Source organism: Orbicella faveolata, unplaced genomic scaffold (genome assembly GCF_042242905.1).
Source record: "Orbicella faveolata isolate gen_17 unplaced genomic scaffold, um_ofav_v1 contig_35, whole genome shotgun sequence".
NCBI classification, from domain to species: Eukaryota; Metazoa; Cnidaria; class Anthozoa; order Scleractinia; family Merulinidae; genus Orbicella; species Orbicella faveolata.
Window position 1 is genome coordinate 4,126,500 of NW_028301564.1, and position 25,240 is coordinate 4,151,739.

At 39.2% G+C, this 25,240-nt stretch overlaps 2 protein-coding genes across 2 annotated transcripts; one reads left to right on the forward strand and one right to left on the reverse strand.

Annotated features, from left to right (window-relative positions):
* The first annotated feature begins 280 nt into the window (after window positions 1–280).
* Window positions 281–21,071, forward strand: LOC110046665 (V-type proton ATPase subunit S1-like). The gene is made up of 10 exons (XM_089272913.1): window positions 281–422; window positions 1,680–1,803; window positions 3,185–3,401; window positions 4,347–4,434; window positions 5,009–5,037; window positions 5,166–5,251; window positions 6,354–6,610; window positions 7,730–7,777; window positions 15,464–15,674; window positions 19,023–21,071. The coding sequence occupies exons 1-10, from the start codon at window positions 313–315 to the stop codon at window positions 19,227–19,229; spliced, it is 1,377 nt and encodes a 458-aa protein (XP_089129039.1). The 5' UTR covers window positions 281–312; the 3' UTR covers window positions 19,230–21,071.
* Window positions 10,112–11,455, reverse strand: LOC149102693 (uncharacterized). Its single transcript, XM_089272914.1, has one exon. It carries the CDS (start codon window positions 11,342–11,344, stop codon window positions 10,559–10,561), a length of 786 nt encoding a protein of 261 aa, XP_089129040.1. The 5' UTR covers window positions 11,345–11,455; the 3' UTR covers window positions 10,112–10,558.
* Window positions 21,072–25,240: the final 4,169 nt, after the last annotated feature.

Below are 25,240 nucleotides of genomic sequence, written 5' to 3' on the forward strand. Positions count from 1 at the left end.
TTTTCCCCTTTCCTCAAAAACCAACATTTTCAAATTCTAATTCGATCCTGGAATGCACGGGCATTTCTGAACGAGTTCTTGTGAACTCCTTAGTGTTCCGTGGGTAAACAAATTACAATTACCTACATACTAATACGTCTTCTGAAAAACTGTCTACTAGGTAAAGTTTTCTACCTTCTCGACCCCTCCCCCGATAATCCCGCGGTGACGTCGATTTGGTCAGCGGAAGTGTTTACATGGTAGGTTAGTTCTTCATGTATGGTGATTAAGTATTAGGTAATATGATCACGTGCCTTCGATTGGTGAAGCAAGATGGCGGCCTCGTCCCATTTCTTGTTATTGTGCGTTTTTATTTCACTTTTAGTGTGTTCTTACACGGACTCAATCTTTTCAGTTCCTGTTTTTATATGGTCTAGAAATAGGTAAGTATTATTGGCTCCATTCTTTAACGGTAAGTCGCAGGGTTTCCCTAAAGTTGTTCGATAGAATTTCTTGGGATAGTTCAAAACCTGACAGTTTAATTTCATTTTATAAGACAGCTGTTTTTTGAAGGAAAGCAAAATTGTTTGGGAACAGGCTGATACACGATAGAGCTTTTAAGCAGATCATATTGTCAAGTATCTTAGTTTATGCGTTCTTTTGTGATTTAACTTATTGGCCAACTACTACTATTTTAATATTTTCCAAAACACTTGCTCTCCTTCGAAATGACGATTCTTACTGGCTAGTGTCACGTCAGATTTTACTATCCATAACTATGTTTTGCTAGCCAGATTTCCCACTAGTTAGGCTGTTTTGGTACAGTATTTTTCATTTTTGTATACCCACTACATCCCACAAGATCTGGAATTGAAACTAACTGTCGGTAATGAAGAAGTGAACTTAAATAATTTGAGATATCTCCTTTTTGTCATTCCCATTGTGTTTAGCTTTCTCATTTGCAATTGTAACTAGTAGCTATGCCAAGCTTTATTTTCATCAAATACTATACGAATAGCTGCTTTGTTTTTTTTCATTAGCCAAACAGGCGTGTGGAAATGTAAAACCTATCAGCCAAATCTGAATTTTCACTAGTCTGTGACATGCATGCATGTACATATATATAGTCAAGACTTTTCTTTATAGCCACGGTTATTTACGCTTGTTATAGGCTTAAAGACAAATTGTTGTGAACAGTAAAAGCTTTCAAATGTGTTGACATGGTGTATATTTACAAAAACAAAAAGGTTTTGGAGTAATAGGTGTCCAAAAGTAGCAATTAAGTGTAGAAATGATGATAGATGCAAATGCAGTCATAACACTACTGGAAAAAAATACCTGAAAAGATTTTTAGGCTTTGAACAGGATTTAAACCCATGACCTTTATGTGACTGGTACAATACTGAAGGACATCTATTACCATGGAATTCATATACTTGACCTGAGTATTACGTCCACTGAACATAAAGTTCCAAACCCACACACAACCGCTCTGAAGTGGCTTTAATAGCTCAGTTGGTAGAGCATTGCACTGGTAATGCAAAGGTTATGGGTTTGAATCCCATTCAAAGCCTGAAATTTTTTTCAGGTATTTTTCAGTAGTGTTATGGCTGCATTGGCCTCTATCATCATGTCTAAAAAGTTTTGTGTTTGGAAAATACAATAAACCCCAAAATGTTTCTTTATTTTCTCACCAATAGTGAAGTAAATACTGCTGATCCAGTGCTAGCAGGACACACAATAAAAGGAAGAGATTTCCAAGAGAAATACTTAAATAAACTATTCCACACACCTCAAATTGTTGGTGTGTTTCTTCAGGACAGGGTAAGTAGCTATTTACAAATGGCAGGATGTGATACTGATCATCACAGAATTTCTCTTCATATGTTCATTAGCCATGCAACAAAATGTACATTATCAAGCAGGCTGGTGCAGGGTGCAAAGAAAACAAATTTTTCGACAAGCTCTATGATATAAAAAAAAATCTGCATACAAGCTAAGTGGCTCATCAGGCCGAAGCTTATCCCGGTTTTTGTAGCCAGCATGAAGCGACTTGGAGTATTTCTGCCCCCCCTCCCCTTTGGATGGGATGCTAGTCCATTCAGTGTTACCCTCAGCATTAAGGTCTCCAGTACCCATTTATACACCTGGGTGGAGAGAGATACTGTGAGAGTAAAGTGTCTTGCCCAAGAACAAAGCGCAATGTCCCCTGCCAGGGCTCGAAACCGGACTCAATCCAGAAATAAGTGTACTAACCATGAGGCCACCGTGATGCACTAAAGAGTTCATCTACTGTGTCATTTGAATTTCCTTAAAACTGTTGTTAAGAAACTTCACTTGCCCTTAAGTGATGGACAGAAAGTACCAGCCCAGCTGGAAAGTCCACTAGCCTTGAGGTAATCTGACAAACAGGACTTTCTTTACAGGATGAGGTGACGATAAAATTCAAAATCGCCTATTAAGACACATTGCCTTGATATATCTCCATATTCTCAGAATTAACATCAAATGAAATGTAAGGAGATTTGTTATTTTGGGAATTCTAAAAATAAGTCTAATCAAAAGAAACAGTTTACTCAGCTTCAAATAAAGTCTACCTCAGTTGTCATACTGAGGACTTAATAATACCTATTTTTTACAAACATCTCTGAATGAGCAATATTGTTATTTTCTAACCAGTGAAATGTCTTGCTTGGACTCTAGTAAGGGGAACCATATAATAATAAAGGACTTTTGCCAAGCAGTCAAATGCCACTGCTGTACATTGTACCTAAAGTTCAGATCACTTACAATAAAAAATACTTTTCATCAACCAAAAAAATGTAACATTAAGGTCTTCTGTGTCATTGAGACCTACTGTACTTACGATTCAAAATTTTTATTATTAATTTGCACTTTTAATAAGGAAAATATAGCAGTGAAAAAACAAAAAACAAAAAATTGTAAAACCAACGCCAAATTAAGATATGCTCAAGGACCAAAATTAGCTTATTGAGCTTTTCAGTTGGTTATTGACATGTACATGTACCAACAAGTGAAAAGGTAAACAAGTAGAAAAATGTGCATAGTGAATATCAAATAAATTTATAAATCACACAAACTTTTAAACAAAAATATGTCATGGACTTGACTTGTACTTAGCTTCTCCACAGCATTTTCTAGCTACACACTGCTAATATTATTTCTGCTATTTTTTTTTCTCTAGCTGAGCATAGATGATATAAGTCACTATGGTGATGCATACAGCCCTGGAAACCATGGAGCTGCTTTTTCCAATCTTCTAGCTGCTATGGAAACTGCCAACTCATCAGCTGTTCTTCCATCAGTAGAAGTGTCATCATCTTCTGGTGGAAAGTCTGATGAACTAGTACAGCTGATCAGGAGGTTGGCTAATGGCTTGGTCAAGGAGTTTAACCCAGATGGTAACTTAAATTGGAATTAATTTTCAATTTGAATGTTTAGATTTTGAGTTTTTCCTTGAGGGTCATACAGGGGTATTCTCGTGATATGTGATTAGCTGATTTTATTTTCCGTGAAACATGAATGTAGGAAATTATTCTTTGTGATTCGTGGCCTGAAGGTTTTGTGTGACCCGTAAAGAACTTGAATTATTCAGCAATATTTGTGATTTCACCACTCAATTCTATGTGATTTTGAGGTGCGGATCCTCCGAATGGTTAGAGTCATCTATCAAGAGTGACTTAGACATGCGATTTGCAATATGGAGCCTTGACTTAGCCTTTCACAATTCTTCTTTCTTCAAACACTCTTTCTAGTGTAAGAACAGGTTATTAAAATGAGAATCTTACTTGCTTATTTTTGTGATTCAGGGAAATGCAATTTTTATATCTGTAATCCATGATCCTCTATTTTTTTTCATTCATGAAGCATGTCATAGACTCCCCTGTATGAACCTCTTCCTTATCTGTCATATTCATTATCAATGATATTCTGAAATCAAGGAAGATGCCAATAAACTTGTTTAAAAAATGCTAAATCAGCTTCATGCAAGTCACAGGACAATGCATGAATTAGGAGCAGTGGGTTTGGTCCCTGATCTGATTATTTTGTCTTAAATTAACATTGTATTTTTGGGGGCACTTCCCCTTAACACTGCAATGTCCAAGTTATTTTACAAGGTTTCAGAAGTGTAACAGCTCTCGTAAGCTTGTACAAGTAATTCTTTTGCTTGTTAGCAGCTGTTATTGTTTTGGGACTAGGGGGCATTGTTTCTGTTGTTTGTTCTATTGTTCTCTCAAAGCATATGAAGCCATTTATGTGAGACCTTTTGAGAGCTACTACATGTATGTGACCCCAAGGTTTGAGTGTTGTTTTGTTGACACGTTGTCCTCTTTTGTTCCTGGTAGAATCTGACAAGTTTGATATTTCCAAGTTTTCATTGGACCGGGAAAAGACTAATGTATTTATATTCCATTTGCTTCCAGCTTCTTCAAGGTTTGTTTGGCTTCTTATTGTTGGTGTGTTCAACTTAATAACTTTAACTTAATTTACTTTAAGTTGTTGGCATAAGAAGATTAAACAAGTCTTAATGATTGAGTGTCCTAAACATTACAGAGTGCTTTCACATGACATCACAGCAGCCATATTGATGTGTTAAAACAATGAAACAACAACTATGAACATTGGTGTCTCAAACCAATCATGTGGGACTTGAACTCTTTTCTTATGTAATTACTTTCTTTTGTTACAGTAAATTTGCATGGCAGCTTGCCACGTGAGTGAAAACACTCTTTAGAATTGTGTACTCTCTCTGCAATTTCTGCATTTGCACAATTTTCATTTAGGCTCCAATATTATTACAGGTCACTTCCTATAATCTACTTGTATCTACAAATTTTTGCTGATGATACATGCTGTAGTGTTTACATTTTGCAAGTAGAAACTAATCTGACTATGGAACAGTTTTGAAACACTTGACAGTTAACATTTCTCCTGAATTATTTTGCCAGCTGCTTATATTAATTACTGCGATATATTGATATCATATTTTTCCTTATTAACTATTTAGCACCCCTGCAGAGATTTTCACACAAAATGGTAAGTCTAAAATGAAATTTGTATCCATCATTAGTATTTTATTGTTGTCAAATTTCCAAGGCAATTACAATGAAATTGTGAGGAAATTAAAATTGAATTCATGTAATGTTTGTACTGTTTCTTTGTAGACAAGTTGGTTGGTTCAGTAATTCATCAAATCTCATCAACTGGTTTGCCATATTCTTGTATGTTGACTGCAGCAGCCCCTAGTGAGGTGAGGGTGTGAATAAGTTTATTTCACCTATTTCCAGATACAGTGTACATTTGACTAAATTGTTAAAAGGACAGTGAACTAAGGGGTTTTGAGCTGTGTTATTGTTCATGACACTTTACTCGTATAGCACTTCTCTTTGCCCAGTTAGAAATGATGGTAAATTTTTAGGGTTTCCATCAGGTTTGTCAAAAGTATCTGGCCGCCATTCGGGGGTGCTGAATGGTTCTTTTAAAAGCCATAGAATATTCATCAAATTTCACGGGTCTCACAGTCTTTTTTTTAGCAGTTATGTGCGTCTCTCAGTCTCAGTTTTTTCACAAAGCTATCTCACTTTCTCGATATCTTGCAAGGCTAAGAAAGTCTTAAAGTACCAATTTGTTTGCTTGTTTTCAAGTTTGTTTTTTATAAATGAATGTCTGAACATAATTTTACAACTTGAATGTCTCGAGCTCTCATTTAAAATACTTTGAAGTGTTTGTGTTCGTCTGTGTACCATTGGTCTCGCAATCTCAGAAGTCAAGATGTCTCGGAACAAACTCACATACTACATATACACATATCACATGCGCAGTTATTATTAAAATGTCTTAAATGATATTAATCATTTAAATTAGCCATGTGACAGATGATGGGATATTAATAGCCTGTGTCTGTAGCTACTAGAATTTTCCTTGTTTTTATTTCACGTTATTGCATTACCTCTGGGGATTGCGTAATCTACTCAATAGCACTTAACGTGTCATCATTATGCACAGTGTGCATTTTTTCCACCAGTACTTGTTTGGTGGCTGGCAGTTAAGTTTTCTCCAGTTTCTACTGTGTTTTGCTGGCATTTAACTTGTTCTGAGCATCTGACGTTTTATTCTGAAGAGTTAAATCCTGTTGGACTCGCAGCATACCCACTGACTCACTCACTCACTCACTCACACGCACTTATGTGCACAATGATTGAACTGTCCATTTGAACTGTGGGGGTCGTTATCTGTATCGTCTACTTACAGTGTCCATCTGCCTAAGTTCTGTCCTCAGAATAAATCTAAGGAGGCCAAATGCACACATGTTATGCTAATACTAATACAGGAACCAATTGCTTACATTCAAGGCCATTTATGAAAGAAAGCTGTCAGAGGAAAGGTCTGCCATGGCTCACGACCGACTGCGCCGAGCACTAGAAGAAAATAACTCTGCTGTAGATGCCAATGCCCTTCCCGTTAATGGCAGTTTGTTTGCTAGCAGTGACTGCATCTTACTATACTCCAAGGGGTTTACCTTTGAAACGAATAATGTGTCTTTTGATGTCTTGAATGATACAAAAATGACATATACTGTTTCTTCAGAGTGTCAAAATACTTCTGACAGGTATGTCTGCAATTACTGTACGTTGATATTTTGGGAGGATATACAAATTATGCATAGAACTATTGTTTGAAGAAGAAGTTGTTTATGTTTATGGACTGAAGTGGCTGCAAAGTGCGCCTTCATATGCCGATGTCCGATTTCACCTCTCTGGTTCCTCCGTAATTCAGCCTCTGGCTGCAAGGGAGGAAACTGGCACCAACTATCTATCTATCTATCTCTATCTATCTGTTTTTCCCATGTGAGAGGTGAAGTGTTGTAATGGTTAACACTACTAGCATGTTGCACTCAACGCGAGAGTGCTAGGTTTGAATATGGGTCCTTAAGTCGTGTTCTTGGGCAAGATGCCTGACTTTCTTAATGTACAGAAAACAATGTATGCACCCACCCAGCAGATTTAAAGGGGCTACGCCACACAGCTGTAGGCAATTTTAGCTCCGACCTTGTGATCATAGATGTAGATTATACTTTCATATCACAATAAGGGCTTAAAACTGTGGAAGAACTCAAAAGCACTGTCATGTTTTTGTTTTTGCAACATTTTGACGTCATCTGTGATCAATTAATGATGCAGAACAGATGCACTACAACATGGAATCTATGTGTTAACCTGATTTATCTAATCTAGAGTTAAATTTACTTACCTTAGTGCTTCCATTAGAAGCAAGTATTAGATTCATGTCACTGTTATTGCTTTTCTCTCTTTAGTCGAGTTAATTTTAAGATATTTAATTTTCTTCATCTTCAAACACTCACAAACCCTGCAATGTTGTAACTATTGTTCTCAAACTCATTAATAATGCATCAAGTTTAAACAAAGGAAATCATGACCATGATGGTGTTTGGATATCTGATCTTAATTAGCATAGATTTTTACGATTTCATTTCTCCATTTTCTCCTTAGTTTTGGTTTTGATTGAGAAGATATATCAAACACTCAAGACAGTGCTTGACCACATTTCCAAACACCTTGAAGTTCATCAAAAATACCCTGTATTTCCAACTTGAAAAATACTCTGTATTTTCAACTCTCTTCTCGGTGTTTGGAAATGTGGTCAAACATGGTCATTCGTGTTTGATACTGTATATTACTTCAATGTGATTATTGTTTCCTTTTTATAGCATTTTAATTAGCTTCAAGGGACCACAGATTAAAAAATTAGACCTCAGGTAAGATTAAAATGGTAAACTTGCTTAACAAGATGTGATTGTAGATGAAATACAAGGGAAAGAGGGCAATGAACAATGATCGGTGCCCAACCTCAGTGTGTCAAGACCACTAACACTGCATTCACACAGACATGTGCATGTACAGTCGAACCTCAATTATCCAGACTCATTGGGACAAGACGAAATCGAGGGTCCAGATAATCGAAAATATGAATATTAACTAGTAGTAATCAGAGATTATCAGAGTACGTTTGATGCCCTCACTTTAGGATGTATACCTTAAATAAATGATTTCACTAGCTGACTTTCAACCTTTGTCTATTGCTAAAATCAACATTTTTCAGCCACAACCGAGATTTTACAGTCAGATATGCATAGTATCAAAGTCCATGCTAGGTAAGAGGTCATGATTTGATGATACGTTGCGTGACACCGTCAGTTACTGTAGACTCACAAATTTCATAGAATATTTAAATTATGTACATTATCCTAAGCTGGAAGCACAAATTTAAGCTGTAGCATTTGCAATCAAGTGCTCATTTATCGTAAACAAACTCCGTGCAACTAATTGGAGTATTTCCCCTGATGAATAAAGTAGACTTTCGGATCTTGCCCTCAGAGTACTTTTCCACCAATTCCAAACAATAACATTTCGACTGGATAAAGACTGAGCTATCTGTCACAACTGGAACTAATTAACAAGTACAATCAAAATGTAGCTGTTCCCACGGTTAACATCCCAAATAGACAAGAAACAATTCCCTCAGATTTCGATAAATGTTTCCATCGAAGCGTTTAAGAGGCCCTGCGCCTAAGAAACGACCGATGATTTCCGGCTAAAAAATAAAATCGGCCGATTTTTATCTCCCAAGTAGAGGTTACCGAATACTATTTAAAAATGAATTTCTTTTGTTTCAGTTTCGCTTTGAACCAAAAATATTGAGCCGCAAACTTTTTCCGTCTGATAGCAGCAAAATCAGGCCGAAAATAAGCCCCCACAAAAGACTTCAGAAATTACTATCGCGACGCAAAATAATGAGAAAACTACACAGTGTTTGACTACACAGGCCTTTTTCTTCAACACTGTGTAGTTTTCTCATTATTTTGTTTTGCTATAGTAATTTCTGAACAGTCTTTTGCAGGAGCTTATTTTCGGCCTGATTTTGCTACTATCAGATGGAAAAAGTTTGCAGCTCAATATTTTTGGTTTAAAGCAAAACTGAAACAAAAGAAATTCATTTTTAAATAGTATTCGGTAACCTCTACTTGGGAGATAAAAATCAGCCGATTTTATTTTTTAGCCGGAAATCATCGGTCGTTTCTTAGGTGCAGGGCCTCTTAAATTCTCCAAAATCTAACGCTGAGAGCGCATAATAGTGAAGCATACAGCGACTGAATGGAAAGAAGTCAAAGAAAGATCCAACAGAAAGATGAGCTCACATGGCCTGCTTACATACTCACATGTTTGCCACATGTCTTATCACCTGTCTTAGCATCAAACAGTACCAGTTTACTGGCCGTGACATGCCCCTGCGAAAATCAAGCGGGATGGCCATTTTGGTGGCTGTACAGAAATGTGGATTTTTCTGCACATAACCATGCACAGGACAACCAACTCTAGAAAGCCACAGGTCAAAATTAGGTTTGCATTCTTCGAATGCAATGAAGAACAAAACTGTTTAAATAAAGCAACACTTTTACAAATCGTTTGGAAAACAATGTCGTCTACAGTACATCTTGAACCACTCAACCCTGAGCCAATCAGACCTCATTCAAGTGTTCTTTATTAGTTACGACGCATGTGAGTGCTGCTTTTGCTCTTTAAAAGCAAAACAAACTTGCTTTTGACTGCACTTTTTAATGCTATAGTTTTAATAAGAATATTACTACAGATCTTGATCATGACTAATAAATATCCATGACAAAATTGGGACTAGAGAAAAAGTCTGGATTATCGAGAAATCCAGATAATCGAGGTACAGATAATCGAGGTTCGACTGTACAGGCCTATTTATTCAAATTCTTCTGAGTAGTATTTATAGGAAATCCATTGCAACTGGTAAGAATTCTAATTTATGTTGACGTCAGGGCTCAAAACGTTGATTCTCCAAACTAATATTAACAACTGCATCACAAAATGGAGGCTGGGTGCCTGTGATATCCAGGAGCTTCCACTATTGGCAGCCAGCTCCTAGATGGAGACTGCTCCCATAGCTGGCAAATCCTGGCAAGCCAGCCATGAGCCCCCACGCAGAAGGGAGAGCAGGCACCCGTCACACTGTGTGAACAGTGGAAAAGAGGGAGGGAAATGGGGGGGAGGGAGGAAGTCTTGAAGATGAGGTCCCATGAACTGCCACGCAAATAACACGCTAGCGCCTGTAACGCTAAACACACTTCAGTCAAAGAGCACATGGGATCTGGCGCATGCCCATGTATGAAACGCCGCTGACTCCAGACAACACTGGCGCTCTTTGTTGTTAACTCCGTTAAATTGCATTTAACTGCATTTAACAACTGCATCGCAAAATGGAGGCTGGGTGCCTGTGATTTCCAGGAGCTTCCACTATTGGCAGCCAGCTCCTAGATGGAGACTGCTCCCATGGCTGGCAAATCCTGGCAAGCCAGCCATGAGCCCCCACGCCAAGCCGGAGGACCTCCGAGCAGCGCTAGCCAGCTCGGAGAAGAGAGGGGCTCATGGATGGGGAGGCCAGAGCCCCGAGAAAAATGCCCAAATCCGTAGGCACCCAGTAACTGGCAAATTAGTGACAAAAACCATACCTGTTAGGCAAGTCGTTCAGCTACTGAAAGGATGGTTTCCACAGGTGTGCACACATATAACAAGTAAGCATCACTCGACCAGCGACCCATTGTCTTAATGAGATGATCAGGAACACCTCTCTGGGCAGCAGTTGTAGCGGCTCCAATTCTAAAACTATGACCCGAGAACTTTCCAGGAATACCTGCTGCCCGTAGAGTGGTTTGAAGAAACGAGGAAAGCCGAGATCTAGAAAGAGGAGAGCCATCTTGGTGAATAAAGAGAGGTCCAGTGCCTGGCCCACGAAGATGAAGGTAGTTTGTTAATGCAGTCACAGGACAGAGAGGAAGGGAACCACGGCCAAGATAGATGAAACAACCCTGCCTGAAAGGATCAGTCTTTGCACACTTGATTAACACTCGAAAGCTTTGGGGATTGGTGGAGGAATCTACTTGAAGATCTGCCGTGGTCAAATGAACAGATGGATCAAAGGTACCATTTGTTGTAAATTCACCAGCTCTAAGAAACCCAAAGAAGCCAAGACAGCAGGCTGCCCATAGCATGACACTGTCAGGGTTGATAAAATCTAAAGACTTGTGCAAAACAGACATAAGGTCGGCTGTCACTGGTTGGCGCTGAGGGAGATTTGGGCCTTGATGACGTTTGATCCCTCGTAAGAGACGCTGAAGTTGAAGACGGTTGACAATTGGGTCTGGGAAGCCATAGTCAATGTGTAAAGAACGGACTGCAGACAAATATACTTTAATGGAAGAATGGTGAAGACGATCTGCTAAATGGGTACAGAAGTGCATCAGAGTTTGTTCACTGGCTGGTAAAAGAGGCTGACTTGGCTCGAAGGGAGTATCCTGACTACAAAAATCTAAGAACTGACGTTGAGCCGAAGCATAAACTTGGCGAGTAGAAGGTGCGAGGCCATTGGTCAAATAGAACTGGCATTTATCTGTCAAATTACGGGCAGCTGAGCCAGCAGCGTTAACGGAATTGGAGTCGCCCCAGGAGCTGCATGAGGAGCAAGATGATGGAAATGCTGAAAATCAAAACGAGATAAGGCATCAGCAATCGAGTTGTCTTTACCCGGTGTATGAGAGGCAGTAAAGGCAAAGGAATGTCGGACTGCCACAAGTGACAAGTGACGGAGAAGAACCATCATGTTCGGATCCTTCGTGGTGCCCGAACGCAAAACACTAACGACTGCCATGTTGTCGGAGCAGAACTCAACTCGTTTAGAAGCCCATCGGTGGCCCCATAGGGAAGCTGCAATAACCACTGGAAACAACTCTTTGTAGGCAATTGCCAAGGGATGCTGAATAGCTGACCATTAACCCACAAACCATTCATGATCACAAATTGCACCATAACCCCGAGCACCAGCAGCATCTGAGGAAACGTAAAATTCAGGCAAGGTCGCCCACTGTGGGGAAAGCAGGAAACTGAGACCACCCCAAGAATGGAAAAATTCTCGCCACCAATGGAGGTCTAAGCGAAAGTCTTGGTTGATCCTAATTGGGTGGCTATCACGTCGAAAGGCTGACAATAAATTGATCATGCGTCTCAAGAAGGTACGCCCCCGAGGAACTACTTTACATGCATGTTGGAGACTGCCAATGAGAGATTCCAGCTCCTTCCGTGTGCAATGTTGTTTGAGGGACCAGGCTTCCAGAAGTGCAGCAATACGATCAAACTTATCCTGCGGCAGATGGGCCTGAAGTGAGAGAGAATCGAGCTCAATACCGAGCACAGTTAAACAAGTGGATGGCCCCTCCAATTTGTTCGGGTGAAGAGGAATACCCCACTTTTTAAATAGCTTAACACAAGTATCAATATTGTTCTGGCAAACAGGTGAGTTAGGAGGGCCCAATGTATGGAAGTCATCCAGGTAGTGTAAAAGAAAATTCACATTATAATTGTGTTTGAGGATCCACTCGAGCATATCTGCAATGGACGAGAAGATGAAAGGAGCAGAGCGTAGTCCAAATGGAAGCGCCATATCAATAAAATATTTCCCACGCCACCAAGTAGGTAACGATCATCAGAATGGACAGGGACATTACGGTAAGCACTTTCCACATCGAACTTTGCCAACAGCGTTCCTCTGCCGTGAAGCATGATCCCATCGATGATATCATCAACCTTCATGTACTGCACTGAAAAGGGTTCTTTTGGAATGCCATCATTGACACTATGGCCTAAAGGACTAGACAGATCCAAGATAAGCCGCCATTTTCCAGGCTGGTACTTCTTTGGGATAATTCCAAAGCGACTCACATGGAGGTTTGGGATAGGGGCTATAGCAAAGGGGCCAGCTACACGGCCTTTGTCGAGTTCCGTGAGGAGATACTGGTCGATGACTGAAGGCTGAAGGGATGCTGAAGGCATATTTTTATTCTCCGATTTTAAAGATACCGCCCGAGGGTCAAAACCCAGCTGAAAACCATTTGTGAGACCTGAAATCACATACTCCACTTGCATTTGGTCGGGGTAAGAACACAGTTCATGCCGAAGTTCCTCCGCGTCTATGGGGGTTACTCTGGATGGGGGGACCAGGTCTTGCTGCGGGGCGCCCAAAATGGACAAAGAACAAGAGGGCAAAGCATGGTGTGCTACTTCGGAGGGCATGTCATTACCAAAAGCATCTGGTGGTGCAGGAACAACAACATTAACAGGAACAGGAATCAAAAAATTTGAAAAGGAAACTGAACAAGATGAATGTACGCTATTTACATATGGTTTGGATCCCACTTCAATGCCGCAGACGTTTGCTTTGGGATGGGGGAGTTGACTGGGAGCGCCGGTAGGAAGAGGTTGAGGCCCGAAATGGACAGTTGACACGTGGATGATCACCTTCACATTTCTCACAGCGATGGAGGTACCGGCATTGACCAAAGGTCCAGCGACAGGTGCCATCATTCCAAGATCGGCAAAAGGTGGATGAACCGGCTATCGAAATTGAAGCTGAAGACGAAGTGGTTGGCTGCTGGCTTGACTGGGGAAGAGGTGACGAAAGAGTATGGAAGTTGTACAAATCATGGTTCATGTGAGACCAGTCCACCAAACCTGCAGCAGCTGCGTCCTTGCGGAATGCAACATCGTAATGGAGCCAAGCCTTCCCAGGGAACTGGCGCGACGTCTTGAGAATTAGCAGCTTGTATTGTGTCATGTCCTGCCATCTGGAAGAATGAGCACAGCAGAAGATCCACGAGTACACAGTGAATGCTTCAACCCATGTCACGATATCAGTGATCTCTTGCACCCTTTTCTTGGAAGAACTCATGAGAAGTTTGCCATCAAGGTACGTTTGGGGCTCTGTCTCCTGGGCTTTCAAGTTCTCTGCTAGCAAGTCAGCAAGATCCACAAATTGGCCAGACCTAATTTTTGTCACCAGCTTCTCCGGGATAGGGGAATAACCGGGGCCAACAACAAACGGCCTATTCAGGGATGTTGAGGTAGAGGCGATGGAGGAATTAGAACCAAAGGAGACCAATGGCGTGAAAGACTGGTTGGAAGATGGCAATCCATTCGCAGCACCACGAGAACCAAACAACGATGGCGAAGATAAAGAAGAATTGCCTAACGTGCAGTATGTTGAAATAAAGGGAGGAACGACCAAATTACCTGAGGACTGGCCTGCAGAAGAAGGCAGTGGTTGGTTAATGACAACAGAACCGGATGACGTCGTGCCTGACGCCACGTTTCCCGCTGTCGAAGAACTCGATGAGTGACTTTGCAAAGCCGCCAAAATGCGAGGTAACGTATCCCCCAAGGCTTGTGAAAATGCTTGACTGAGGTCCTGTTGAGAGAGGATGAAGGAGGGCGGAGTGGACACCGGAGTCGAAGAAATGGGAGGACGTATGACCGAAGAGGGAGAATCGGCTGAAGAAGAAGGCTGACTTGAATCCAACATGGCGGCCATACTGTTGTTTGTTGCACGACGATGTGCCATACGAAACGAAAGAAACAACGGCAAGATTGGAAAAAACGACGAACGAAGAACAAATAATGCACACGCTACTCCGGGAGGAAGCCTTGAAGATGAGGTCCCATGAACTGCCACGCAAATAACACGGTAGCGCCTGTAATGCTAAACACACTTCAGTCAAAGAGCACATGGGATCTGGCGCATGCCCATGTATGAAATGCCGCTGACTCCAGACAACACTGGCGCTCTTTGTTGTTAACTCCGTTAAATTGCATTTAACTGCATTTAATAACGGGAAAATTTACAGAGACCAGTAATGAGAATTTGTATTTCAATTTGTTCCTTAGGTCAGAATGATTTCAACCTAGATTACACTGTAATTTGTTTCAACCTAGGTTAAATTTTTCAAACCAGTTTTTTCACTTTTTGGGGGGGTTCTAAAAAAGAATGAGATGCAAACCAGCCACCCCCTTCAGTTCCTGACCCCACCCTACCCTGCCGGGATCTCATATTAACCCCCCTACTCCTAACCCTAATCCTAACCCACCAGATAACTTTTTTAATAACCTCCCCTACTCCTAACCCTAACCTTAACCCTAACCCTCCAGATAATTTTTTTAATATTTATTTTGTACTCACCTAGATTTGAACACCTGATCTCTGACTTTGAAGTCCACCTTAATCTGATCCACTAGGCCAAGCAAGCAATCATTACAAATTTGCTCAAATTTGTTGGTCTAATAAGTTCTTGGTCTTAGACTCCTCCTTTAACTTTGGAACAAATTAAACTGGGTTGAAATCATTCTGACTTGAAGAACAAACTGACCTACAACATTAACATCAGGGTCTTCATGTTAATCTAATGTTACCAAGGAATATTATGTGCATGTATTTTGACTAGAAGTAAAATTAGCATACAGACTGAAAAGAGATCAGATCTTTTCCTTCCATTAATCTTATTGATCTTGTTGCTTCTTTGAATTATTTCTTCAAGTTTTTCCTTCAACGCCAATGATTCAGACGGTGACTGGACCTGTATGGAGGCCAGCTTGGACATTGATGGAGAATTTGGAGGGGAAACAATGACAAGAAAGTTTTCATACAACTGCAGTGACACACTGGAAGGTCCAACAGAGTATTCGTACAGTTGCATCAATGTAACCTTCAAGACTAATGGTAGTTTCCTAAATTTTAAACATTTTCAGGTGAGAATTTTATGTTGAATTGTGAGTGCGGAATGTGAGTAGGGCTTGAAAAATGAAGGGTGGGGAGGTCAATCTCTAATATATTCATTTGTCCATTTCCTCGTCCTTGTCCAGAGAATGCTGGGTCTGGTTTGATTGTGCCCAAAGTTAGCAGGCCAAGAAAACAAACCGTATTATAAAGCAAAATTTTACAGATTGGGCCTGACTGCTGAGTGAGCTCAAGAGACTCCTGCCAAAAATGATTTTGAAACAGAAGCTGAAATAGTTTTTACTAAACCATGTTAATGTTACTCTGTAGTCAGTAGCATTTTTAATCTAGTGTTAAACCTTTATAGTAATGCAATATTTTAGACCTTTATTTGCCAGAGGCCCCTCCCGAAAACCACCACTAGGTGACTGGAGGCCTCTTCTTAAATATTAATTAATATATTCTTAGTTATTATTACGCATTCTAGTTCATTAATGGTTTCTAAACATGCATGCATGCACAGAGAGAGTTGCCATGGGAACTGATGCTGAGTCACCTTCGGGTTTCTTCCAGAAGTCTCAATTTATTGGTGCCAACCAAAACCAAGGCAGCCTCTGGGAACAATGTTGGTTTTGGGCGGGATCTTATGTGCACACAATTTTTCAGATTGGAAGAAACTACACAGATCATTGTGAACTATTAGAAAATAGCCCAAAGAAAATAAACGCACTCACTGGTTTAAAATTGTGTTTCTATAAACAATTGGATTATGAGCTCAAGATTTCTACCATGAGAAAGTTGACAAGGGAGCAGCCTGAGTCATCTATCACGCATAGAAATCAAGAGCAAATAATATATTAATTGTTTTAGTGTAAATCTGCTAGTCAATTAAAACTTTATGTAAATTGTCTTCACAGACACTGCGAAAATAGAAAGAATCGGCGTTCATTTCTATGGAACGCCAGAACTGTCTTATGATACTTTTTTGTATTATATTGGGTGGTTATGTCATTATATTTAGTACTTATGTTATTATATTCGGTGATTAACTCATTATACTTGGTGCTTATTCCATTATACTCGGTGCTCATGTCTTTATATGCGGTGCTGTCTTCATTATATTCGGTGCTTACTCCATTATATTCGGTGCTTCCCTCGTTATATTCGGTGCTTTCTTCGTTATATTAGGTGCTTTTTTCATTATAGTCGGTGCTGTTTTTATTATATTCAGTGCTTTCTTCATTATATTCAGTGCTAACTTTGTTTGGTGTTTTCTTCATTATTACGAGTGCTAATACCATTATATTCAGTGCTCTCTTCCTTATATTCGGTGCAAAGGCCATTATATTCGGTACTTCCTTGTTCAGTGCTTACTTCATTATATTCGGTGCTTACTTCATTATATTTGGTGCTTACTTCATTATATTCGGTGCTTACTCCATTATATTCGGTGCTTTCTTCAATATGATCGTCACCAGTCTTCGCAAGGGGCTGTACAATTTGGAGGTAGTCTAGGGAAAGCTGGGAAAAACGGGTGTCACGAAAACTCAGACCCTGAAAACTCAGACCCCTCGAAATTAAAAACTCAGTTGTTATCACTTGAATTGCTCTATGGCCACAATGGGGTGAGATGTTTATCTTCTCCGGTTTATGTTGTCCGGTCGATCAAATGGTGAAAAACAAATATTTAACTTCTCAGGTTTAGAACAGCAGCCGACACTGTTTTTCAAAACAGACCTTTTTTATGCAATCGTATGCAGCAAAAAAATGTGTTGTTCTCTGAAACATACTTGTTTGATCACAATCTGCTTTTTGACTTTATGTGCGTTGCGTGACTGTCGGCACGTAAAAAGTCAACACGTAAAAAGCACTTGAAGGTCGAATCGATTGAACCGCCATGTCTGGTCTCGAAATGTGAGTGAACAAAAATTGAAAACTGGCACGAAGGCCCTGCCACGAGGCAGATGTAATAATTAACTAATCCAGGCGGTGTGAAAAAAAAAGAAAAAAAAGAAATAGAAGTGTTTGGTTTGAAACTTACTGTTTCCTGTAAGAAATATTTACCATTCCCATTATAAGTTGGAATGTAAACATGGCTATCTCTAAGTACTCTTTTTTTCTTTTTTTTTCTAAATTTTGTTTATTTCTGCGGGTTACGTGCCGACAGTCACGCAATGCACATAAAGTCAAAAAGCAGATTGCGATCAAACGAGTATATTTCAGAGAACAACACATTTTTTTGCTGGATACGATTGCATAAAAAAGGTCTATTTTGAAAAACAGTGTCGGCTGCTGTTCTAAACCTTGTTAGTTCTTCACTGTTTGACTGATGCGACAGCGATAAACCTGAGAAGTTAAATATTTGTTTTTCACTGTTCGATCGACGTGACAACATAAACCGGAGAAGATAAACATCTCGCCCCATTGTGGCCATAAAGCAATTCAGGTGATAACAATTGAGTTTTTAATTTCAAGGGGTCTGAGTTTTCGGGGTCTGAGGTTTTGGGGTCTGAGTTTTCATGACACCTGTTTTTCCCGGCTTTCCCTAGACTACCTCCAAATTGTACGGCCCCTTGCGAAGACTGGTGACGATCATATCAAAGAAAGCACCGAATATAATGAAGTAAGCACCGAATATAATGAAGTAAGCACTGAACAAGGAAGTACCGAATATAATGGCCTTTGCACCGAATATAAGGAAGAGAGCACCGAATATAATAATGTTAGCACCCATAATAATGAAGAAAACACCAAACAAAGTTAGAACCGAATATAACGAAGAAAGCAACGAATATGATAAAAACAGCACCAAATATAATGAAAAAAGCACCTAATATAACGAAGAAAGCACCGAATATAATGAGGGAAGCACCGAATATAATGGAATAAGCACCGAATATAATGAAGACAGCACTGCATATAAAGACATGAGCACCGAGTATAATGGAATAAGCACCAAGTATAATGAGTTAATCACCGAATATAATAACATAAGTACTAAATATAATGACATAACCACCCAGTATAATAAAAAAAAGTATCATAAGACAGTTCTGGTGTTCCATACATTTCGATAACAACTGCACACTGCTAGGCTACTCACGATCTACAATCAATAGATAGTGAGTAGCATAGCCAATCGTTGAATGGCATTGGTGATAGTTCTAATGCTAGTAGATTTGTACTAAAACCCGATAGAAACACTGTACATGTTTTCTATTTCTTAATTTAGGTTCATCCACATTCTGGCCGTGCAAAAATAGCAAACCAGAGCATGGAAAAAGCTCTTCTTTCACTCAGGAAGGGTTTGCTTTGCAGGCTAGAGTGTTTATCATGTGCTCAGTGCTTCCTCGCTGACAAGAGTTGCCCATTTCTTGCAGGTCCAACCTTTCAATGTCAATAATGGTACCTTTGAGTATGCGTACGATTGTGTGGGTTTCTTTACCATTCCCATCTTTATGGGTCTAATCACAGCTGGGATTCTCATACTCATCCTGTTTACTGGTGTGCTTGCCATGTTCAGCCTGACAACTATGGATAGGTTTGATGATCCTAAAGGACCTGCCATCCACGTCCCAACTGGTTAAACCAGTTAAACAAGAATAAGCCCTCTTGGTGGGCCTGGGGCTAGTGTGTATTACTCTTCAATAGGCCATGTGCGATATAATCAAAATTCTAACATGGCTCTAAGGCTTTCTGGACAAAACTGTAAATTTGGTAAATTCCTTTTGTCCCTCAATTCTCAAAAGAGATTTGGATACAAAGAAAACACCACTAAATGTAGAAGTTTGCCCTGAAAGCCTCGGAGCCATGTTAGAATGTTGATATATTGAACATGGCCTATATGTCAATTAGACTTAATGACTATCACAATGAAAGCATCGCACCTGTGCTACTCGATAATGGTTTTGGTAGATAAATGTAGGTTGTGCTTTGTATAGATGTTGCTGGACCAGTGTGACATTTATTCTGGGAAAATATGGTTAAGTTGTTGCCATTGCTGTAAGTTGTTGTTTTGGCAAGTTCGTGGACCTTGTCTTCAGTGTGGTCTATAAACTTGCCAAAGGATGAGACCCATATTCCTCAATTCAGACCTGATGAGCCAGTTCAACACTGTTCTTTCAATACATGTAGCATCATTTTGCTCGATAGTAATAGCTGACTCTGTTATCTCAACCTGGTATTTTTCAAAACAAATAAAACCAATAAATAATACAATTGAAATCGGTTTTATGTTGTGGCATGTTAATCAAAAGCATTCCCGAGTGGCAATAGATTGGCAGCTTTTTGCAGTGGACTGTTTTGATTTGGGCAACCTATTGCTTTGTTAAATGGACGGTAATTTGGATGTGAAAGGAAAATCATTATTGCTTTGTGAGATGACTGTTAGTATCAGTTTTTTTTGTTGTTGTTTGATACTTTCTGGTCAGAGAGGTGTAATAAATTGAACTTGCATTGTAGTTAAGGCTTTAGGCAGAATGTTGAATGACAAGTGTATGAATAAGGAGGTTGGATAACTAGATTGTAATTTACATTTACTTATTTTTTTTCAACAAAAGCTAGTTTCTTTCCAGTCAATAACTGGACAACTGAGTAATATAGGAATATGTTTGACTGCTTTGAATTCACTACCATTGATGCAATAATCACATACACCTTCATAATGAAGAAATATAAAGTTCAAATAAATTAAATAGGTCAAGAACTGGGGTTTTTGGCATCTCTGAAATGCTCTGATGTTTAGGCTTGTGGTAATACTTGGGCATGTTTAAGACACAAAATCACAAAAAAAAAACACTTAACTGGTAAGAGTCAATGTTTGATACAGTTAACCCAAACAATTATTGAGATCTAACCACCTTCAAGTCAGTGATATTGAAGCTAACCAGAGTGCGATTTAGGCTAACTGTAGTATTTTGTCATTTTACCATTTCGTGTTTTAAACATGCCTGTAATACTCTTGTGACGTTAACACTGATCCCTTTACATTTTTACAATGTATGATCCTTTAAAAGTGGCCGATCCAGAGAAAGGGGGAGGCAGGTGCTTAGGCACTCAGTGTCTGAGGCCAAAAATTATTTCACTACTTTTTCTCTGCAGTCCCTTTCTTTTCAGAATGGAGACCCACCTCATACACAAGTGTACTGATATACCTCTGCTTCACAACAAAGACCACTGAACAGTTCATTCTTTTCCATAAAATAGTGGTGCATGCATAGTGCAGAGGACATGCAAATGGGTGGTAAAATTTTAGAATAAGGGGCTGGGGTTTTACGCCCCTTTTGGGTAGTAAAACAGGACCAGTTTTGTGGTGTATTGTAAGTCTCTCCAACATGTCTTCTATGTGACTTTTTGTAATTTCATTTAAGTTGAGAACTGTGTGTTACACAAAATGTAAAGGAAATAAAAGAATTATTGATTTGAACAGATCAGTAGGTCTTCAAAATTACTTTAAAAAAGATTAATTTCCCCATGTTTTTATTTGATGCCAGCTTCCCTCAAACCTTGCTAACTACTTGGGATTTAGCCTGCGTGGAAGGTGTTCAAAGGAGAGGGAGACCTGCCATGCAGGCTATTTGGGATTTGGTTATTGAAAATATAATGAGATTTGTCAATATACAATGAAGCTCTGCCATAGTAGCCACCTCGTTAATATTACAGATATTACCCATTTTATATTTCCATGTCTTATGATCATGCCAGGAAAGTGAGCTAGAGTTGCCTTTGCTGTGATACAAACCTTAAGCTTGTTACTTTTCCAGGGGTGGATCTAGGGGGAGGGTGTAGGGGTTGTACACCTCTCCCCCCTGAGATGAAGCCTTCTTCATATTTGCTTTTAACATTTGGTTACCTCACCAGTTAGTTATGCCATTTCCTAGTGGTGCACCCTTCCTAAGAAAAATCCTGGATCTGCCCCTGTTTTCAAATGTAAAATTAACTCTAACCTTGCTGTCATGCGGAGGACCGGTTTCAGTTTACATAACTGTAAAATGGCCTAATGTCTTTTGTCCGAAAAAAAGTCAATTAAAAAGTTCATAATTTGAAGACTTTTTGAGCATTCATACTTTAGAAATGGGTAAAATAGTTAAATCATCTTCAAGCATAAGCAGTCCACGGAAAACTATACACATTTACATAACAATATAGAAGAGACCTTTTAAACCACATTCACACCAAATAAACTAGTTTAACTAAATCAGTTTTAGGTTTTTCCAATTGGACGATTAAGCTTTGCAGTCATTTCAAGAAGTCAATCCTAACAGGTTTTTGCCCTGTTAAGTTGTAGGGTTTGCACAACACTAGCAACTAATCTTTGACCTTGTTTAGTTAAACCACTTTTAAACATGTTTAACATGTTGGTGTGAACGGGGTTTCTACCCGAGGAAAACCGCGGGGTCAGCTGAAGACGCCTAGGCACGATGTCGAGGCCAATGTTGTCTCGAGTCCAGACCCTCTCCTAGAGGAGAAATGGCGGCTATCACAGAGGTGGGAAATTTGAACTTTTTCTGTAGTTTTCTCCGTTCTAATCCGGCGAGAAAGTTACTATTATGATCTTCTATGGTTTGAAAGTGTACTGTTTCTTTCTTTTTGAAGCTTCTTTGTAAATTTTTTACAGCCACTTTTCTTTACAGAACGCTCACACTTAGACACACTTTACACACTTTACGTTGATCGATCGCGAGAGAATCAGCTTGCTTGCACATCAAATCGAACAGTTTTTCACTGAATGGGTTCTGACTGAAAGTAATCATTGTATAGTAAAACTTACAGTTGTCCTTTGCTTAATTTCCAGGGCTTAAAGAAGTGCGATGTCTTCGGTGCGTGCTGGAGAAGATTTTGAAAAACAAGGCTATTGCATTCTGAGGCTAAACCCATGTACCATGCGTGGTACATCTTTGCAAGTTATTTCATACATCGATGTGTTTACAAAGAGAAAAACAGATGGCATTATACAGAGGGTTTAACGGTTTTACTTTTACTTTACCCTTCAGGACGGGCAGGTGAGTTTGACAACGATAATTTGCTTAATGCTAGTTTAAATCATCAATCTTTATCATTTTTTAGTTCTTTTGACATGCGTTATCCTATTGGAAGGCTTTATAATTTGGGGGTTTCTGCGATTTCGGGGGGGGGGGGGGGGGAGGGAGAGGAGGAAGCTACTCCCAGAAAAATTGTGTAGGGTACAGTTTTCCTGCCCCAAAATTTGATAATTTTACAATATTTCAGACCTGATCATTTAGCCAATACCCTATAATTTTCAGACCTGCCTTTTAATCAGTTCCCCGGTCCAGACCAGTGTTAAAGGCAATTGTTGGTCTTAATTATAATGATTAAAAAAGTAGCTTCTTCTAAAACCATACTCAGGTTAAGAGCAGAGTGCAAAAACCATGCCTATTTCAGACCCGAAAATGGCTAAAATCTACCACCCTTTTTCAGACCAAAACGGCTAAAGAACGATACCTTTTGGTGCCACACATACCTATAAAGCCAACGTTAGGGAGTATTCCCCAATGCAATCAAATATGTTAACTAAAGTAAACTATAAATGCTTGGGGTGAAACATTACGTAGCTGCTTTCCTATCCAATTGTTTATGGTGTTATAGTTGATTATCTAAAGCAAAAAAAAAAAAAAAAATTATCAGACGTTGTTCTTGTTGGAACCAATCTCCAGTAGTGAATGTTGTGATTAGCTGCTGATATGTTGAACAAAGGATTAAGATGGATGAGTTCTAATCTACTGCGAAGGAGGTAGGGAAGGGGGAGGAGGAGATTGGGTTGTACAGCTAACTCAATACAACAAATGTGATGCTAGTTAAATGTCTGAATGATTTCCTGTTTTATTTTGAGACCGTCAAATGATTGCATAGCATTAAGTTCATGATTGTTCTAAAACGGACAAATGGCCGCTTGTTGGACGTGCGTTCGGAAATGCGTGAACTGTTAGCGATGGAATAAATTGAAACTATCCGTTACATTCAGCGCTTACAATTTGAAGTAAACAATGTCTTTGACACTGATGAGGGGAGAAACATCTGCTAAATAAAGTAGAATATTTTTTAACTTGGCAGATTCCGCAAAATTTGAAAATGTCATTAAAAATTTCCTCTCATAGATTTCGCCCAAAATGAAAGATAGTTTTCGCACGTTCTGGCTTTTGGTGACGTCAGTGGAAGGATTTGAATGGCAAATGTTTTTACATAAAAAAGTATTTAATGAGCTTTCAACCAAACTCATAGCTAATTGCGTCCGTATATTTGTGTCTAATTCAACTTTATCCTATTAAGTTTCCAATCCAGAGTACAGCTTTTAAATTTCAACTGCCAATCAACATGTCACTCTTTGTATTCCTCGAGAATTGAGGAACACATCTCGTTAGTTTAATAAACACGTGTGTTTCGAATTTTTGCCACCCAAGAAGAGTTTATTGCTTCAAACCACCGGACTTCGAGATAACGCCAAACTAAGTTGGCCTTGCTGTTTCTTCCTACGATCTGATGACGGTTTCTGTCGAAAACGTGTTCTCAATAGCCACGCACTTTAATTAAACATTGGAGTAAAAAGCACTGAAGATTATCTCTTAGCTCTCGTTAGCAGGTGGCCAGAAAAGAAATATTATGGACGATTGAAATTACGTGCTTATGCACTTTCCGCAAACTCCACCATGCAAAAACAAAAAAATTTCGTGAAAGCATATCATCTATTTTTAGCTATATCTGCCATGAACTTTGTAGTCAAATTTACTGAAAACTGTAGCACAATTTCATCGCTTTTCATCTACAAGAAAACCCATTACTGGTTATTTATAACCACAAACTGTTTTTATTTTCCCTTATGAGTTTCTTACAAGCATAAAGGCGCAAATTGTTTTTTTTGTTGTTGCACTTATTGATTTCAAAGCTGTATCAGTCTTATAGCTGATATCAGCTCTTTCAGGAGAATCTCAGATGAACTTGTTGCGACAAAACTTGCAGAAAACGGGCTTAGAGTTAACAAAACCATCAACCTGTTTTTATTTATCTTTGTTTCCCTAGTCATTGCGTGAACTATGCTATTTTAAGTGGGTTCTCGTTCACTCTTAGCCTTCATTTTTCCGTTTTACCATAATTGGGTTTATCGAAACGATCGGTAATCTATGAAGTTACTCTGTCGCTCAAAGCGGTTGAAAATCATAATACAGTCCTCGACTTGAGAACTGCACTTGAAATTTCAGTTGCCATTTTGATGTAGCGACACATCTTTCAAAAAAATGCATCACACTAAAATACTATTAGCAAATCCAATACTAGCAATTGTATTATCATTTTCACTAGCTTGTAAGAGGGAAATTTCCACAATGTCGCCTTAGCTACGAACCTTTTTTTTTTGAGGCGTAACAATTGAGCAAGGAGGAACCAAAATGTTGCCGTTCTTTTCGATTCATTTTCGAGTTGCCAGAATTTTGAACTGAATTTAAAAAGTTCTTTTGAACTCGTTGAGAAGTGAGAAGTCTTTACGTCATTTTTAATATCTCCCCAAATCATAATTGGTTTCCATTCTAAGAATCTTTAGTTCTTTTGCCAAATCTGGAACGTTCCATATATTTCAATCAAGCCACTG

Coding starts and splice junctions, on each gene's coding strand:
- LOC110046665 (XM_089272913.1), top strand. CDS start 313: ATGGCGGCCTCGTCCCATTTCTTGTTATTGTGCGTTTTTATTTCACTT. Junction 423..1,679: donor TTTATATGGTCTAGAAATAG/GTAAGTATTATT, acceptor TCTCACCAATAG/TGAAGTAAATACTGCTGATC. Junction 5,252..6,353: donor CTGCAGCAGCCCCTAGTGAG/GTGAGGGTGTGA, acceptor CTTACATTCAAG/GCCATTTATGAAAGAAAGCT.
- LOC149102693 (XM_089272914.1), bottom strand. CDS start 11,344: ATGCACTTCTGTACCCATTTAGCAGATCGTCTTCACCATTCTTCCATT.